Source organism: Ictalurus punctatus, chromosome 5, assembly GCF_001660625.3.
Source record: "Ictalurus punctatus breed USDA103 chromosome 5, Coco_2.0, whole genome shotgun sequence".
In the NCBI taxonomy this organism is placed as follows: Eukaryota; Metazoa; Chordata; class Actinopteri; order Siluriformes; family Ictaluridae; genus Ictalurus; species Ictalurus punctatus.
The window spans coordinates 16,863,101-16,882,638 of record NC_030420.2 but is presented as its reverse complement, the minus strand read 5'-3'; the positions used below and the strand labels follow the sequence as shown (position 1 = coordinate 16,882,638).

The 19,538-nt window shown below is 37.9% G+C and overlaps 1 protein-coding gene across 2 annotated transcripts in view; it reads right to left on the bottom strand.

Moving 5' to 3' along the window:
- The window catches only part of upb1 (ureidopropionase, beta), a 120,982-nt gene extending 111,563 nt beyond the window's left edge, over nt 1-9,419 (bottom strand). Inside the window, exon 1 of one of the 2 annotated variants that reach the window (XM_017466811.3) lies at nt 9,193-9,419. In XM_017466811.3, the coding sequence (XP_017322300.1) occupies nt 9,193-9,296 (104 nt within the window). In that variant the 5' untranslated portion in view covers nt 9,297-9,419. 2 annotated transcript variants of the gene reach the window in all.
- Nucleotides 9,420-19,538: the final 10,119 nt, after the last annotated feature.

Sequence of the window (19,538 nt, the reverse complement as noted above, 5' to 3'; positions counted from 1 at the left end):
CATGTTGTGCTATATTCCTGCTAATCTTTGCATTAAATTAGACTGATCCTTAAAAGTGCATCATCTCGTAGAATATAAATATATAAATAAAATTGTACTAAAAATATAGGATAAGTAAAAATAAAAACGTCATCATCCAAATGAAAATATGCAATCAAATATAACAATATGAACCAAATGAAAACAATTCAGGCCTATGAAGAAAAGGCAATAACAGTGTTTACAGGAGGAGAGACGTAGCCAAATCATCCAATAGAGTGGGACAGGGATGACATCATTTTGTACCGGAACCCGGAAGTTACCATCACACTGGTTCCCTAGACAAAAACCCAATAGGATTTTCACATCGCAAAAAATAAGCTCTGTGATCAACAAAAGTTTACAATACTAACACATTTTGTCCATCAAGATCATTTTCACAAATAAACACAACTTTTATGAAGTTTGAAGCCTAAATAAGCAGCTAACCATATGCTATAAACGAACTACACCACAGTCGCTCGACTTCAATGTCACCATCACAGAGCTTCCGACAACTTTTCCAAACTTGATTTAAAACATTTTCCATAATACTTATAATAATATTCCATAATATTATGGAATTTCCATAATTCCATAATTCCAAATACAGATTTACTCTGTGGATGAATCTTCATCCACATTTTCTTTGTGGGGGAATTGTTCACAGCATACCTAAACCAGTTTATCGGCAAAGTTTTTTTTTCCTGTTTGGCGTGATGACGTTTAATGTCCCCGACAACCTCTGTAGTGCCATTTAGCAACATGTTAGTGTCATGATTTCCCCTCGCACAAGCACTGGAGCACGCAGCGTGCTCTTTTAGCGACATTGATTTTGTTTACTTTCTACATGTGCATTTGTTATGATTTCGGTCCTGTCTCTGCCCCTGTATTGATATTGGTTGTTCCCGTATGTGTCATCATTAGTCTCAGCTATTTTGTGTTCACCTCTAATTATGTTTGTCATTTAAACCCCTCGTGTCTCTTTGTTCGACGCAAAGTATTGCGTGAGTTTTCCATGTACCAAGCGTTTGTTCATAGTTTCACAGCTCATAGTTTAGATCCTGTTCTCGGCCTCGTTGTTTGATTCTTGTTTAGCCTTGTTTATGCCCATTTGCCGATCGCCTGAACTTTTGCTTGTTTTTGACCACGCTATTGTCTCACGTTTTGGATTTGGCTGCCTCTCTTCAATAACGCTCTTATCTTCATTTGCATCTGTCCTAAACCCTCATCATGTGACAGTTACCAACCGCCTTTTTCAATACATGTAAAAGCTTTAAAAAAAAAAAAAAAAAAAAAAATTAGTGTAGTTTTACTGGCGTATTTAATGTCATAACATAAAACGTGAAAATTTTGAGCTTTTTTGAGCTTGTGTTCACCACAGACCTTATTTCAGGGTTTTAACCAAAATCCCATTCAAAAAACCCATTGACTTTGGGATGGAACAGGAAGGGCTAAAATGCTGACTCCTTTCCGGGTTTTGGCATACAAAATGAAGTCATCCCTGTGCCACTCTATGGTGATTGGCTGTAAGTTTAGGAAGTGGTTGATTTGATATGCAGCTGAGTTTTCTATGAGCAGAGGATGAACTTTAAATGTCAATATCGCAGTCGATCATGGTCATGTAATCGTGGGCAGTCAAAATCGTAATCGCGATCAATATTCAATTAATTGTGCAGTCCTAACAGGATCTGCTAGTAAGTCTTGCAACTGTTGGTGTCAATGTGCATGCATCTACAATCAGAAAGAGATTGCACAAATTTGACCTGCATGGGAGGCATGCCAGGAAAAAGCTTTTGCAAGACTACAGTATGCCAATGAGCATGTAGGCAAAGACCAGGCCTTTTGGAATAATGTGCTCTGGACAGACGAATCAAAGATACAGTTGTTTGGCCACAATCATAGTGAACATGTTTGGCACAGACCAAAGACAGCTTTTCAGGAGAAGCACCTCATACCAACTGTAAAGCACGTTGTTATGGTTTGGGGTTGCTTCACAGACTCAGGAATTGGACAGCTTGCATTCATTGATTCAACTATGAATTCTGCATCATATCAAAGAGTGCTTGAAGATAATGTGAGGATATCTGTTCCAAAGTTGAAGTTGAACCCAAAGTGGATATTTAAACATGATAATGATCCTAAGCACATTAACAAATCCACTAAGGAATGGTTCAAAAAGAAGAAATGTAGGGTTATGGATTGGCAAGTCGTTTTAAGTCTTTATTTTGTTCATATATTTAAAAAGTTGCTTTGCAAACAATAAAAACAAGGCATGTATAAAAAAAAAAAAAGTAAACCCACAACATCCTGCGTCTACTCGTCACCTCCTCGACCTGCTTCCCTTCGTGTTATTACAAACGAAAATTTTTATGGCACAATCCAGCACAAATGGAGCACATACGATTGAGATTATTTTGCCAACGTTTTGCGTTTGGGTGGGGGCCAACTTCAGATGTTAGTATTTCAATTTTAATCCCTTTACTGGTAAAAAAAAATTAATTAATTAATTAATTAATTAATTAATTAATAATAATAATAATAATAATAATAATAATAATAATACATACTACATCTATACGTACTACATCTATTGTGTGAGCTAGCGTTTGGAAGGATTGAGACCTGTCAGCCAATAAGACACGAATATTTCCACGTATTTTCCTGTAAACCCCGTCTGATTGGTCTCGCCTTGGTTCACTGAAGATAAAATACAACACTGTTCACCCATTGAAGATACAAAATTTTACAGCACTGCAGTCTTCTTTGACTGACGTTCAGTGGTGTAGTGATAAACTGCTCCAAGTGGAGAATTATTTGGGGCTAAAGAAGCCCTGAATGCCCAGGCATGGTTACACCCCTGGCTGTCACTTAACTTCTCTTTGTCTAATGTAAGCTACAACATACTACTTGTGAGCATCACCATCAGGGTGTCATTCGTTATATGTTCGCTACACTGGGATTTTGCTCGATTGCAACAAGAAGTGAGTGCTTCATTATTATTAATTTTATTTATTTATTTATTGCTTTAAACCTGCTAAGATCCTAAACTAAGCTACGCTACGGTAAGCTAAGCTAATTGGCTACTGCCACAATGGCACTGTTTCTGCTAGTGAGCTGGGGGTGGCTAGGGATGATGTGTGCTCTACTGTCTTCACTCCCATTGGTAGTCGCTGCACCAAGTCACTCCAGATTTGCATGAAGTTAAACTTTTCTCAACTTTCTAAGTTGCTGGACACCGACATCCACTCATCAATGGTCGCTTATGTCGCCGGAAGTCGCCAGCTCTAATAGAAAAATTAACAGTCTCCGGTTGCATTGTCGCTGGGAGTCGCTGTATGTTTGAACGTACCTTCAGTTTATTAAGCTAGTTACCTAGGCTAAGCAATGTTGGATGGTAGCTAGCTAGCTGGCTAATTAATTAGGTGTCACACAGTTCACAGTTGCACAGTTAAGGGAAGTAAAATATAGCAGCTGACACGTAAAACCTATAGTGTTTGTTCATGCCACACAGCTACAATCATTAATTGTTGTAAATAAAACTAATGCTGTGTCCTGTATAACGCCCGGTTCACACCGCACACGGCACAGAAGCAGTGCGCAATTTGAGGCGCGAGTGACGCATGTGCTTTCACACCAGCAGCGTTTCACATGCAGAAACTGCAGCGTGCTTTGCAGGAAGGTTCTCAGGTTCCATAGTTAATTTCCTTGATAACCAAACCAAAAAATATACAACAGTTATTGTGAGTGGGCCGTTGAGGAGTTTTGTTAACTTGATCGTTTTCTGTTTTGGCAACCTATCAATTTTATTCAGGCACGGACTGGCCATTGGAAAGTTCAGGAATTTTCCCGGTGGGCCGGACGTGTGAGGGCCGGTCCGTTTTTCCTAACCCCAGCATTGTATATCCTATATACAGATATTCAATAGGTCATCTTGCAGAGACACAGTTTCATCATTATACATATAAGCTTAACACAAACAATACAAATAGACAGATTATGTTTGTTATTTTTGTTTTTATTAATGATTCACTGACCGAGAAACATGTTGTGTCAGACAGCAAATTCCCAGGCTACTATTTTACTGCTGTACCTCCAATCCAAAAATAACACTATTCTCATTCATGATTAGTGTATATTAAATGTAAAACACACTACTCTACAAATATATGCTTTTTCTGTCCAATATATACTTTTTGTGTCAACTCATCTTCATTTAAGTCTTTCAACCGTGTACTGGCACTTTAATTCAGCGCAGCAAAAAATAGACTCTACGCCAAAACTCCCGCTTCACTTCTGCTCACGTGTAGCTCCTGCGCCGCGCCGCTGCACTGCTGCAGCATCAGGTGTAAAAGCATTCACTCGTTAACATGTATGCCAAAAAAACATGCACTGCTTCTGCGCTGCTGCAGCATGTGGTGTGAAACAGTGGCAGCTGGGAAGTGCACAGAGACTTCAACACAGAGCTCTGACTTGAATGGAGCGCAGCATAACGTTAATCAGTGAAGCTCATTTTTGTAAATGAGCATTTTTTGTTTTTACTACAGTGTGCGCAAGAGTTAATGGTTTCTGACCAATAAGAAGCCCTGCCTGCCTGCTGCTGACCATGAGAGCAGTTAGTGTGAATAAAGGGAAAGAAAGTGGGAGAGAATAAGGGAGATCTGCTTTTATTAAATAATCTGTCTGTTTTGTATATATTTAAACTAAAATATCAGCTTAAGTCAATAGCAAAATCATTTCATTTTGCAATGCTGCACTTGAAATATGATCAGTGTATTTGTCTTGTTTTTCAGTATAAATCTATAAACATCTTTAAAAATGAATAAATTGATCTGAGAACCAAACTGCAGAGGATTAAGTGTATTTGACTTTTCATTTAGATGATTTATGACAATATACACAAAACAAGTCTTAATATCCAATACATGTTTGCTGTTCATGTTAATTTATATTTTAAAGAAGATTTAGGGTTTTTTTTTTTGGTGTTGCGTGTAACATCACACCACTAGACACGACCGTAAGCAAACTTTTAAAAAAGTTTTAAAGCAAAATTTTAAAGGCCTAGATAGTAAATTTATTTATTTATTCATTCATCTAATTCTGATTGTTTAATCTAAAGTACATGTAACTTATTTTGCCTTTTTTATTTATTTGTTAAATTTGCAGATGACTGTGGTGGAAGAAGAAGTGAACCTGTTTTTTCAAGGGGAGAAGTTGATAAGAAGTTGAAAAATTGATCCGTTTTTATAGTTACAATTTTATTTTTTAATGATCATGCTCTTGTAAATTTTTATCTATGAAAAGGTTTTCATGTTTGTTTGTTTTTTAATTAAATGATAATTACCATTTTCAATGACCAGAGATTCATGGCTTGTTATTTCATGTAAACAATGGATCAACAAAAACATGGATTGTGTGCTGATTTATTTATTTATATAGACTGATTTGTTTTTATTTATGATTAATGATGCATGAATGTATGAATATTAAAAATAAAATGATGACAGTTGAGGTTAAGAGAACATTAGGGTAATGTTGTACAAATATAAAAACAACGTTTTATTTCTGTAAAGAAAACTTTTGTGTCTATCCAAAAGCAAACCTTTTGGTTGTTTTTGAGTTGTGATTGAGCTTCCTAATAATGTGACAACGAAACAATATTATACTGACGAGACATCGAGAAATCCTAAACGTGTGACCTATGGCGTCACGTCAGCCTATGCCGTCACGTCAGCCTATGCCGTGGTCACACTAGGTTTGTTAAAGGGAACCCCGACTACAAAGACTTTGGCTTATTAGATTAACGCTGACATCTGCCATTTTAATTCTGCTATAAATAAACATTCTAGAGGTCAGTGGTTTTTTTTTTGTTTTTTTATAATAAAAATCCTTGCACTCGTAGGTAGCCATTGCTGCTACGTCGCAATGCATTCTGGGTAGTGACGTCTTGATTCTCCAGCCACCCTACAGAGATATAAACATGTCTTCAGCCTTTTCAATTTGAACCCGCGCTTTTTTTAAAGTAATTAACATTTTTCATGTGTTTCTAACAACGTTATAGTTTAGTAGGAGAGGATAATTACTGTATGTTAAGGCCTACAAGTCTTCATAGTCTGGGTTCCTTTTAAGCATACCTAGTTGTGTCGGACGCTGCTGCGAATATTGGCGGGAACAGGATATGACATCATCCATCAAAACTTTCGCTGCTTCACACAAGTTTTTTTTTTTTATAATCATTCAAAACTGTGTTGTAAAGTGCAGGATAGCTCGATAACGCTAAAATTAGCGCTTCCATTTTTGAATTTTTTTTTAACTAAAAAGGTCACGAAGTGAAGCCTGGAAAACTTAATCTTGCACAGCCTAGGAAAGACCACTGTATTCCGACCAACTATAGGCCTATAGCTTTAACAAAGTAACGGAAAGAATGGTTGTCTCTATAGTATTATTTTATTTGGAAACCAGAAATTTAATACATCCATATCAAAGTGGGTTCAGAAAAGGACATAGTATGCTAGATGCAGTTGTATGTTTGGAGAATGAAATAAGGAAAGCTCAAGTAAATAAAGAAGTGGTAAAAGGAGTATTTTTGGACATTGAGAAAGCATATGACATGGTATTGAAGAAAGGACTTGTAATTAAATTTGACCGAATGGGCATCAAGGGGTGATCATATAATTGGGTTACGGATTTCCTGCAAGAACAAACAATACAAGTGAGAGTAGGTACTGAATACTCAGATATCTACCAAATAGACAATGGAACCCCACAAGGTAGTGTTTGTAGCCCCATCCTTAATAATATATAATATTATAATAAATTATACTTTTTGGGAAATTGAATCAGGAATAGGAAAATCACTATATGGGGATGACGGAGCTCTACGGAAAAGAGGGAGAAATCTGCAGTATATAAGGGGAAAAAATGCAGGAGGCAATAGACGTAGTTGAAAACTGGGCTAATCAATGGGGAGTTCGGCTTTCAGTAGCAAAAACCCATGTAATATGTTTTTCAAAAAAGAAGAAAATTCCTGAAGTTAAATTAAAGTTATATAAACAAACATTAGAGCAAGTATCACAAATTAGGTATCTGGAAGTGTGGATGGACTCCAAATTTACATTCGGGTCACATTCAGAAGCTAGTTGATAAATGTAAGAAAGGAATCAATGTGTTGAGGTGCTTGGCAGGAGTAGATTATAGGCAGGAGTAGATTATTATATTATTAAAAATAATATACTGTGCATTAATTAGGTCAGCAATTGATTATGGCAGAATAATATATGGCACAGCATTGACCTCACTGCTTATTAAGATAGAGGTGATTCAAAACCAAGCCCTTAGAATATATTGTGGAGCTTTTAGATCCTCTCCTATGACAGCTTTGCATGTAGAAATGGGGTTAAGCCATTAGATATTCGTGAATTACAGCTAAAAATGGTATATTGGACACGCATTAAAGGTCATGGTGCAAATCATCCGGTTAAAAATATATTGGAGAGCTGCTGGGAATATGAGCAGACATATCTGAATAGCTTTGGCTGGACAGTAGACAAGTAGACTCAACAAACAGGTATCAGTAATATCAATATTAGCCCCACAGTGGCTCTGCCATTCTCTCCACCTTGGCTCTTCTCTATGCCAACAGTAGATCTGCAAATATTTAAATGAATATATGGAAAACAGAAATACACTCCAAAGGAGAGAATGGTGCAGCAGTACGTAGTGAATACTGTCAATAACTACAATTTTACACAGATGGTTCTAAAGACCCAACAACCATGTGAACAGCAACCGCTATGTATATTCCTTACTTTAAATATAAATCTGCAAAAAGAACTGCTAATAATATATCAGTATATGCGGCAGAGATGGTCGCTATTCAGCCTTACTGGGTGGAAGAAATCCAACCTATGGCTGCAGTACTTTGTTCAGATTCATATTCTGTACTTACAAGTATAATGAGTGGAAAATCAGAATGTAGGCAAGATATATTAATAGAATTACAACAAAGTTTGTACAAAATATGCCAACTGAGAATTACAGTAGTATTTTTACTGGGTGCCAGTTCATGTTGGAGTAGAGGGAAATGAGGAGGTGGACAGGACAGTTAAACAGGCTATCAAGCATACAAACACTGACATACACATACCATTGAGTAAAACGGTAAAGATTTAGTTAAAAAGTAGCTGTCAGAAAGATGTAGCAAGAGAGATGGGATAAAGGATGACATTTATATAATATACATAAACAAGTTGGTCATGTAAGAACTGCTTATGGTAATAGAAGGGATGATTCAGTTATATCACAGTTGAAAATTGGACACTCTACTTAATAAATCACTCCACATGATAGGTGAACATGAATCTGGTCAGTGTAATCATTGCAGACTTCCAGAAACCATAGAGCATGTGCTGATTCATTGTAGGGCATATATAATGACTCCAGTTAAAATAGGAATTAAAATCTGCTGGCATTAGTTCTCTGACATTACAAAATGTGCTAAACAGTTCTTATAAAAGTTACAAAGTTCTTATACATTTCTTGAAAATAACAAAGTTAGATAATAGAATATAGGTTGTGGGTTTTTCCCCCTCCTTGATATCAGCGCCTCACACTCCATCCCAGTAGGTGGCGGAAAATGCACCATAAGTTGGTTTGCCAACCGCCATAAAACATCAAAAGAAGTCGATTACGCAGGTCAGAGTTCACCACATTTGAACTTTCAACACGCAGTGAAGTAGCCTATGAATATTCTACGTATGAGCGATGTGTTTGAATGGAAGTCAGTGGCGCCCTAAAGCCTCGAGTGACCGCAGCTTAAATCTCAGGTTGTCTGGCCAAAGTCCATGCACAATAATTTACACGTTATGCCCTGTTTTTAAACGCAAGTCTGAAGTTTTAAACTGCCTTGAAAGCATTTAGTAATCTACGTTGACCTAGATTGTCTGTATTACAAAATATAATATAATATAAAATAATAGCTTTATTCATAGTAACATTTTAGGTCCAATAAATTATTAGACTATTAGACCTGACTTCTTTACTAAATTAGGATATATGCACTTCCATAAGGCAATCTACCTATTACCTTCTGGCAGTGCTTATAAAAAAAAAAAAAATTGGTGCAGATTTTAGTCTAGTAACTATTCGTGAGATCAGCACTGGCTGTACACTTACCTCAGTTCTTTTCCGTATAAAATGCGTTTAATCTCTTTGAGTTCTGCATCTGGTATATGAGTTTCCAACGTCTTTTCCAGTGACTCAAATACATATTCTGACATTACTGCAGCTGTGAAGGCACTACTTAAAAACTCTCAGGTCTTCAAAGTTTCCTCGGGCAAAAGCTACACTCTCATAAACTACTGTTCTCAACTCGTGCTCTACCACTACCTCCCCCGTGGGCGGGGCCAGAGTGGGACCCGTGTTCAGCTCAGACCAGCCCACTTTTTTCGTGGTGGAAGAACTCTGAAGTTCAGTTCAGATGAAGTGACAGTTCAGTTCTTACTATCTCGTTGTATTTATTACTGACATGTTTCAAGAAGAAAGATAAATAACAAATGACATACTGAGTATTGTTTTCTGCTACAAAAAGTACAACTGTAATATTAGGAAGAAAAAAAAGCATTTCAATAAGAAATATACTTTTTTGGCAGCTTGCGACACGCACCTCGGTGGTAACGGCCTGAGTACGCGCTTTTTTTTGTTTTTTGTTGTGTGTGTGTGTGTGTGTGTGTGTGTGTGTGTGTGTGTGTGTGTGTGTGTGTGTGTGTGTGTGTGTGTGTGTGTGTGTGTGTGTGTGTGTGTGTGTGTGTGTGTGTGTGTGTGTGTGTGTGTGTGTGTGTGTGTGTGTGTGTGTGTGAGAGAGAGTGAGGCAGAGAGAGAGAGAACGCGCGCTGAGCCAAGTGACGTGAGAAAACGGCATATCGAGTCATATCATGATTTTTAAACGTTTTAAACGTTAATGTTGTTTATTGGTAAGAGAATAGGTTAACATGCTTTAATGTTCAAAAAGCGCATTATTTGTCAAAAACTGTACATACGACACACAACTTCCGTTCTGACTCAATGCAGTGTATGGTTACTTCCACCAGCATAGTGGAACTATAGAGTTTACTGCCAGAAATATGTCTAGATGATGTACAGTGACTTGCAATTGAAGGTAAGCATTTTTGTATTGTCCAGCCCAGTTTACGTTAGCGGAGGAGTTAGGATAACTGTAGTTGTTAGCGTTCTCTTCTGCCAATAGAAAGTCTTTAAGTCCTTATTCTTGATTAATTTTCTGTAATACAGACCGCCAACTCTTGTTGCAATCATGTTACCATACTACTGATGATAAAAGTCAGTAACGTATTACCTTAGCTTAACTTAGGATCTTAGTGGGTTTAACACAAAAAAGAAATGTATTAATTAAATCAATAATAATGAAACACTCACTTTTTGTTGCATTCAAGCAAAATCCCTGTGTATCTTGGGTGAAGTGTCCGGCTTGTCACTGCTTCGGCACCCGGAAATGCGCAGCACCAAGCCGGACACTTCACCCAGGAAACACGGAGGTCACAGCCGGAGATCTGCGGTCTGGCTCCCGGTTACCATTGAACATACAGTGAATGACATATGGGATTAATTTTCCGTCAGAAGTATTGTGGTCATGGATTAAAAAATAACAAGCGTGAATCAAACATTTAAAAACACATGTAAAAATATATTGTACAAAACTGAAAAATAAATGCAAAGGTATCAGAATAGCAAACAACAAAGTTCAAAGTTTTATGAATCGCACACAAAATCATGTTTTCCTTGGTTATATTATTCTGTTATTTGTGTAAATCTGACATTTTCTGCTCATGTTTTCTTTTTTTTGAATGCTTATGCTGTTTTTCCCTTCACACTTATTTCCACATTCTCTGCTTGGTTTTCCAAATGTTGCAGTTCAAGTTTCATGTAAATCAGGGCAGGCTTTAGCGTCACCATTGGTCCACTACAGCTCCTCCTCTAGTCAGTCAGTTGAAGAGGGGAGTTGACGTCACTCCACTGCGAGTCATAGCTGTTGTGTTCATAGACGTACATAGCCTTATATCCTGGACCACATGACTCCACATGCCGAAGCATCCTTGGGCAAGACACTGAACCCCATGTTGCTCCCAATGGCAAGCTAGTGCTACTATTATAGCTCTGCTACTATTGGTGTGAGTGTGTGTGTGTGAATGGGTGAATGAGAAACAGTGTAAAGCGGTTTGGAGCAAATAAGGTTAAAAAAGCGCTATATAAGTGCAGACTATTTACCATTTATTGAGTTGAAAAGGGCTCCAGTCGCTGTGGTGGTTTTTCCCATAGCTTTATCGGAAAAAAGGCTCCTGCCACCATGATGGTGTTCCATTGGCTTTATAGTAATAACTGCATTGTAAGTAGTATAATCCTACTTTCAAAGAATTTTGAAATAGGAGGATAAACCAAGTCCAAAGACACACTCACTATTACTTTCTTTGTCTCTGATCCTCTTGCTGTCTGAGCATATTTTACCACCACGCTGCCCCTTCTGTTGCTTTTGCTGTGTGTTGTCTTAGTTGTGTGTTATTTGTTCTGTATGTAAATCATTAGACATGGGTGGAAGTGGTCAGTCTAAATCAGTGATAGCTCTGAAACTGACAATTATTCAGGAAGTACAGCTGACTCCACTACCATCAGGCCCTCTAACTCTTGTAACTCTGATGGTGATGCTGAGTTAAATGTTGCTGCACCTTTTGTGCAGGTTGGTAATTGCTTGGTGCATGAGATGGCTAAGTGGGCTGCAAAAGAAGGCTCACCCTCTCCTCACATCCATGATGCCTAATCTAAAGTCTCAATTATCTCCTTTCAAAATCATAATGGGCAGACCATTTCCAACCTTGTGGACTAAAGCTAACCCTGGTGTTTCTTTTACAGGAGACCTAGACATGATTGTCAATGATTACACTTAATTGAAAAATGTAACAATGTGGTTGTTCTGACTCTTTAAGTAGTTATTTAACTTGTTTTATTTTCATTGGTTGAAATGTGTCATGTGACTTAGGTTAGCGGTCATGGCCGCCATTTTAGTTTCACTACACACAGCAGTGATGCAGCAGCAGATTCATATTCTCTTATTTCATGCCAAAGAGGCCATCGTCTGTAAGTTTATTTAATATCAACTATGTTTAAAGGAGTATTTCCTGGAATTTAAAACATTTGGTGTACGTTTAGCGAAGGATGTTATAGTTACCTATCTTTTTTATAATAACGTGGGCCGTGTTTTCTTTCTTAAAATTTTCCTTAATTTTATAGTACCTTGACCTTTGTACTTAATGTGTTTTTTGTGTGTATTGTAGTTTCACAAATTGACGTTGTGGAATTGAAGTTTCAAAGTAAAACACTGAAAAGGAATTTTTTCGGCTTCGACTTTCCTTCCGTCCTCAACCTGTTTAGCTATCTGTCGAGGTGCATACTACTTGCAGCAGGGGCAGAATAGTGGTAATGTCTTTGCTTCTCTCCTTTTACCTGCAGAGAAACCTACTCCCCTTTCTCCCAGCTGATACTAGTGAAACGACTCAACCCCAGGAAGGTTGGAGAAGCCGCCTTTGAACCTCCCACAACTGTGATAGCCCTCGCTCGCACAGCCGTACTCATTGACTCTCAACCCCGGTGGATTCACACCAGTAGACTGAAACAGTGCCTGACCAGAACCAGCTCATCTGAGAATGGATGAAAATTCACAATCAAGCAGCCCTTAGGGGGCCTCCTCTTGTCTCACCTAAGCACATACACATATAGATTTTCTTGTATTAGCCTTGAGAACACACACAAGTAACAAGCAACAACTCATGCCCTGTCTGATGGGAGCATGTGAGGGGTGGGAGCTGTTGAAGCTCATGGATCCCTCATGGGCGTTCCTTGCTGTTTATGGGAAGAGTGTATGTAGGTCCAGTTGGGACCTAAGAAGGCATTGATAAGTTTACTGTGAACACTCTTCCCTCTCAATCCCTTGTTAACATTTTGTAAAGATTAAAGAATTAAATGTAAAGAATAATATTGGCTGTGTTTGCTAGCAAGCAAGCTAAATCTACACTAGCAGCTGAGAGTAAAGAATGAAATTTGCCATGTTCGCTAGCAAGTGAGCAAATTGCTACATGTAAAGAATGAAATTAGCCATGTTTGGAAGCAAGTGAGATAACGCTAAATGTTTTGTGTGAACAATAAAATTAGCCATGTTCACTAGCAAGCTTGCGAACACTATGCTAGCTGCTGCATGTAAACAATGAAATTAGCAATGTTTGTGAGCTAAAGCTATGCTAACCACTGCATGTAAAGAATAAAATTAGCTATGTTCTATCTATCTATCTATCTATCTATCTAATCAACTCTACAATGATTGGCACTCTGTCTTTCAGACTTTATTTCTAGGATTAGTAACCCTAACCCCAACTCTAGGCTTTCTAACCCTAACCCTTGCTTTCTCAAGCCAACATCAAAGTTTGTCATGACTAACTTTTCCTATCCAGTTATTATTATGATTTCTTCTGAAACCCAAATTTCTAAACACTACTTCTCCCAGAGCTTTCAAGCTACATGCACAAACTCAGCACAGACATTCTACCTGCTCTGACTGAAGTTGCTTTGACTTTTCAAATTATGGGAATCACATAATTTCCATTACAGAAGCTCAAAGTGGACAAAATTCCCACATTGACTTGCATTACAAATTTCTGACTTTTATAACTTCCACCAGACTCAACACAGTCCTTCAGGCTGTTCAGACTGCTCATGCTGGTCATGAAAAATCCCCAAAACTCCCATTCAATTACACAGGTGGAATGTTCAAACTCCAACTGTCAAAACACAGACACACACACCTGCGTCCAAACAGCCTGAAGCCCCTCCTCTCTCCCTCTCACTCTGTCAATCTACCTGTAACAGAGACTCTCACTTCATCCATCTATCTATCTATCTATCTATCTATCTACAGTGGTGCTTGAAAGTTTGTGAACCCTTAAGAAATTTCTATGTAGCTGCATAACTTTGACCTGAAACATCATCAGATTTTCACACAAGTCCTAAAAGTAGAAAAAGAGAAACCAATTAAACAAATGAGACAAAAATATTATATTTGACCATTTATTTATTCAGGAAAATGATCCAATATTGAATATCTACAAGTGGCAAAAGTATGTGAACCTCTAGGATTAGCAGTTAATTTTAAGATGAAATTAGAGTCAGGTGTTGTTTAATCAGTGGGAGGACAATCAGGTGTGAGTGAGCTCCCTGTTTTATTTATTTTATTTAAAGAAAAGTTTTATTTAAAGAACAGAGAGCTATCTGGGTCTGATCTTCATAACACATGTTTGTGGAAGTGTATCATAGCACAAACAAAGGAGTTGTTGATGATCATCAGGCTAGAAAAGGTTACAAAACCAACTCTAATGCGTTTTGACTCCACCAATCTACAGTCAGATAGACTGTGTATAAATGGAGGAAATTCAAGAACATTGAATAAAGATCTCTTCAAAAGCAAGACGTGTAATAGTCCACAAGGTCACAAAGGAACCCAGGGTAACTTCTAAGCAACTAAAGGCCTTTCTCACATTGGCTAACATTAATGAGTCTGCCATCAGGAGAACACTGGTGTGCATGACATCAGGCTGCGGCAGACAGAGGTTCTGAAGAGGGACTTCGCCAGCCTGATTGACACGGTACGAGACAGATCACCCACCACGAAGATCATCGTCTCTGGACCTCTTCCCACATACAGACGTGGAGCTGAAACATTCAGTAGACTTCTCGCTTTGAACGACTGGTTAGTTTCTTGGTGTAATGAACAGAATCTGCTCTTTGTTAATAATTGGAATCTGTTCTGGGAGCGTCCTAGGTTATTTCGTCCTAATGGCCTGCACCCCAGGAGCCTCGGAGCAGAACTGCTGTCAGACAACATCTCCAAGGCGCTACACGCCATGTCCTGCCGTAAGTACATCTTCCAACAATAACATTTATCAAAATCAATGTTCAATTAATAGTTCAGCACTTGTAGTACATTCTATAGAGACTTTGTCTGTTCCCTGAGCTATACAAATACATAGAAAATTTTTGAAAGTTTGTTTTAGTAATCTAAATAACATAAAATTAGATCATACCGAATGCACATCCAGCACCATTGATCTGAAGTTAGGACTATTAAATATTAGACCTCTTACTTCTAAGGCTCTTATTGTTAACGAAATCATTACTGATCAGGAATACAACATAATGTGTTTAATGGAAACTTGGATTAAAACAACCAAGTACATAGTATTAAATGAAGCCAGTCCTCCTGGATACAGTTATGTACATCAGCCTCGTTTAACTGGTAGAGGAGGAGGTGTTGGTCTAATCCATAGTCAGAATCTAGGCATCACACAAAATCCTAGTCATAAATTCAACTCTTTTGAAATTCTTTATACCAGTATAACTTATGTAGCCACAAAAAATAAGTCAATTCCACTAATTATTATATACAGACCCCCAGGGCCATATACTGAATTCCTTAGTGAATTTGCAGATTTTATCTCAAACCTGGTTGTTTCTGTAGATAAAGCATTAATCATCGGGGATTTTAATATTCATTTTGTTAACCCGGAAGACCCTCTGAGAAGAGCGGTTGTGTCCATCTTAGATTCAGTAGGGGTCAATCAGAATGTAATAGGACCTACTCATAATGGTGGTCACACTCTTGACCTGATACTTACATACGAATTAAATATAGAAAATATTGTAATTTTTCCACAGTCTGAAGTTGTCTCTGACCATTATCTTATCTCGTTCATAATACGTATTGATCATGATATTTGCACCTCACCACGTTACCATGTAAAACGTACAGTCACGTCAGCTACTGCACCGAGCTTCATCAATAACCTCCCAGCGACATCAGTTAGATTTGAATCACCGTCTGATCCCAGGGAACTCGATCATGCGACTGAATGCTTAGTCAATGCTCCGCTACACCATAGATAGAGTGGCTCCAATCTAAGAAAATAGAGAGAAAAGCTAGCACCCTGGTATAAAGATCAAGCGCGTACCTTAAAATGGACCACTCGACAATTAGAACATAAATGGTGTCAAACCAAATTGGTAGTATTTCAAACAGCATGGAAGGAGAGCCTACTGAACTATAGAAAACCTCTTAGTGATGCTAGAAAAGTCTAATCTCTCCACCTTAATAGGAGATTATTAAGATAATTTCTGTTCAACACGGTAGCAAAATTAACTAGGAATAAAACCACCACAGAAAGAAGCACACAATCATTACATAGCAGTGAAGATTTCATGAAATTTTTCATTTGTAAAGTTGAAAATATTAGATGTGAAATTCAGTCTATTAAATTAAAACCAGGCAGTTTTATAATTAACCCTGTAGATGATAATATAGCAATATTAGATCAACGATTAGAATGGTTTATTCCCCTTAGAGAGACCGAACTAGCTACATTAATCTCTTCAGCGAAATCTTCAACTTGCATACTAGATCCTTTACCTACATGTTTCTTTAAACAGATTTGTTCTGGAGTAACTGAACCGCTTTTAAATATAATCCATTCTTCCCTTAGCACTGGCTATGTACCTAAATCATTTAAATTAGCAGTTATCAAACCCCTGATTAAAAAACCTGACCTTGACCCCTCTCAACTGTCCAGCTATAGACCTATATCAAATCTCCCCTTTTTCTCCTAGATCTTAGAAAAGATTGCAGCACAGGAGCTATGCTCGTACTTACATAGGAACAACATTCATGAAATTTATCGGTCAGGATTTAGACCTCATCATAGCACAGAGATGGCGTTAGTTAAAGTAGTAAACGACCTACTACTGGTCTCTGATCAGGGTTGTGTCTCCTCACTTGTGTTACTTGACCTTAGTGCAGCTTTTGATACTATAGATCATACTATTCTCCTTGATAAATTAGAAAATGTTGCTGGCATTAAGGGAACAGTCCTCTCCTAGCTCAGGTCTTATTTGACTGATCACGATCAGTTCGTAGATGTAAATGGCGACTTCTCCACGCATACCGAGGTTAAATTTGGTGTTCTGCAAGGTTCTGTTTTAGGCCCACTGCTTTTTACTTTATACTCTAGGTCAAATTATTTGTAAACATGGAATTAGCTTCCACTGTTATGCTGATGATACACAGCTGTATGATTCAGCAAAGGCAGACGACAGACAGCAGTTTAATAAAGTTGAGGAATGTGTAAAAGACAGTGGATGCTTATTAACTTCCTCTTACTTAATTCTGATAAGACAGAAGTACTTGTACTATTACCACGTGTAGCTAGAAGTAAGCTTTCTGATTACTTAGTAACTCTGGATGGACTTTCCGTTCCGTCATGTGCAGCAGTAAAAGACCTTGGAGTGATTATTGACTCCAGCCTATCATTTGATGGTCTTGTAGATAATACTACTAGAATAGCCTTCTTTCATCTCAGAAATATTGCTAAGAAATATATTGTCACTACATGATGCAGAAATTTTAGTTCATGCTTTTGTCACCTCTAGACTAGATTATTGTAATGCCATTGTAAGGCTGGTGCCAAGATGTCTGAACTTGGAGAGAACTACTCTCTGAGGACAAAGGACTACTTAGAGAACGAACACTCAATCTTTCTCCCACAGAATTAGCATCCACACCTGAGATAGCACATCATGCTGAGTGGAGCCTGGAAGATCTTCACTTCCTCTCTCCCCATACTCTTCTCTTTCTCGGTATTGAGATCACCATAAACACACCCAAGGTCTATATGCATTGCATAACATGTTTTAATGCGAATAAGATGTCGACTATACATGTTTACTATATTATACAAAAGGTCTTAGTGCGACTGGAAAATATGGTCTTATTCCCTCAACAGCAGTTCAAATAAAAATTACATGCCGTTAAAGACATACCCTCCCAGGGTCCCTCACTCAAATTACCTCTTGTATGTAAATAAGGTACATCCTTCCACAGACATCAAATTATAATCACAAACAGCACCATTTGGTGGACCACAGAGCATCTGGCTATTTAGGGGAGAGCTGGCCAAAGATTCAGGGAATCTGTAGTACTCACGATCACTGTGTGTAGTTTTTCTCTACCAGGTATGTAAGTTTTGACTCTCTTGTGTTGTATTATTATGTTTTGAATATGTAATGTTGAATGTAATTCTTTCTTCTTATTATTAATAGTAGTATTGGATTTGTATGTTTTCATACCTGGTTAAATAAATTATTAGACTTGATTATATTCTGACTTATTCTGAAATTATTGTCTCTAGTAGATTACGTTAAGTCCTTGTTGCAGCAAATCTGCGACCAGGTTAGTACAGGATAATAATTTGGCATTAAGTTAAGTGTACTTAGGGTGTACAGGCTTGAAGGGAAATATCCGTTTAGGACAACATAAAGTTGATCAACCATGTCTAAATAGGATGAAGTCTAAAACTCTGGTTATTGCAATCTTTCTCTAGCTAACGTGTACATAGGAAAACTATGGCATGATTATATAAAGCTACTTTTACTTAGATATTATTGGTCTATCTCTGTAGATTTTAGTGGTCATGACCTCTGACTAGAGATAATGTTACTATAACTAAGTGTTACTATCTAAGGGGACTAAATAAAGTACTGCTTAGGAAAGGGTAAGCATGGGGCAGTCATCTATATAGTATTAGTCCATTACCTCTGGCTAATGACCAAGACTGGCGAGTTTGTGACCGTGAGACCCGACATGGGATGTGAATGAACAAGCACAATTTAAAGTATAGAATAAATTAGAATTAATCAAGTATAGAAGATCAAAAGTATCAAAATACAAATAACTATGAAATGAATACAACATTGAGGTTTTTACAATTGGAGCCAGATTTAATTTAAGAGAGTCAAGCAGAATTGCAATGACAAATTTAAATGTATTCACATTGCTTCACAAAGATAGGAGCACGTGGGAATGCTTCTACCACGCCACTGGATACCGTCGTTGGACCAGTGAGTGGACCCCTACACCATACTGTCTGGATGTTCCAGTAGGTGCATAAACAAACTGCAGTTAGTCCAGAATGCAGCTGCTAGAGTCCTAACTAGAACCAGCAGATACGACCACATCACCCCGATCTCATCAACACTGCATTGGCTCCCAGTGAAATCACACATTAAATATAAAATAATATCATTGACCTATAAAGCACTAAACGGTCTCGTGCCACAGTATCTAAATGAACTTTTGGTTTTCTATGATCCGCCACGCCTACTTGGATCAAAAGGTGCAGGCTATTTGACGGTACCTCGAATAGCGAAGGCTACAGCAGGGGGAAGAGCTTTCTCTTATAAAGCCCCAGAGTTATGGAATAGCCTTCCAATTAGTGTTCGGGACTCAGACACAGTCTCAGTGTTTAAGTCTAGGCTTAAAACGTATTTGTTTACTCAAGCTTACCATGAGTAGACTTTCTGTTACGCAAAGCACAGTCTTAACAATCTCTCCCTCTCCCACTCTCCTTCTGCTGAGCCAC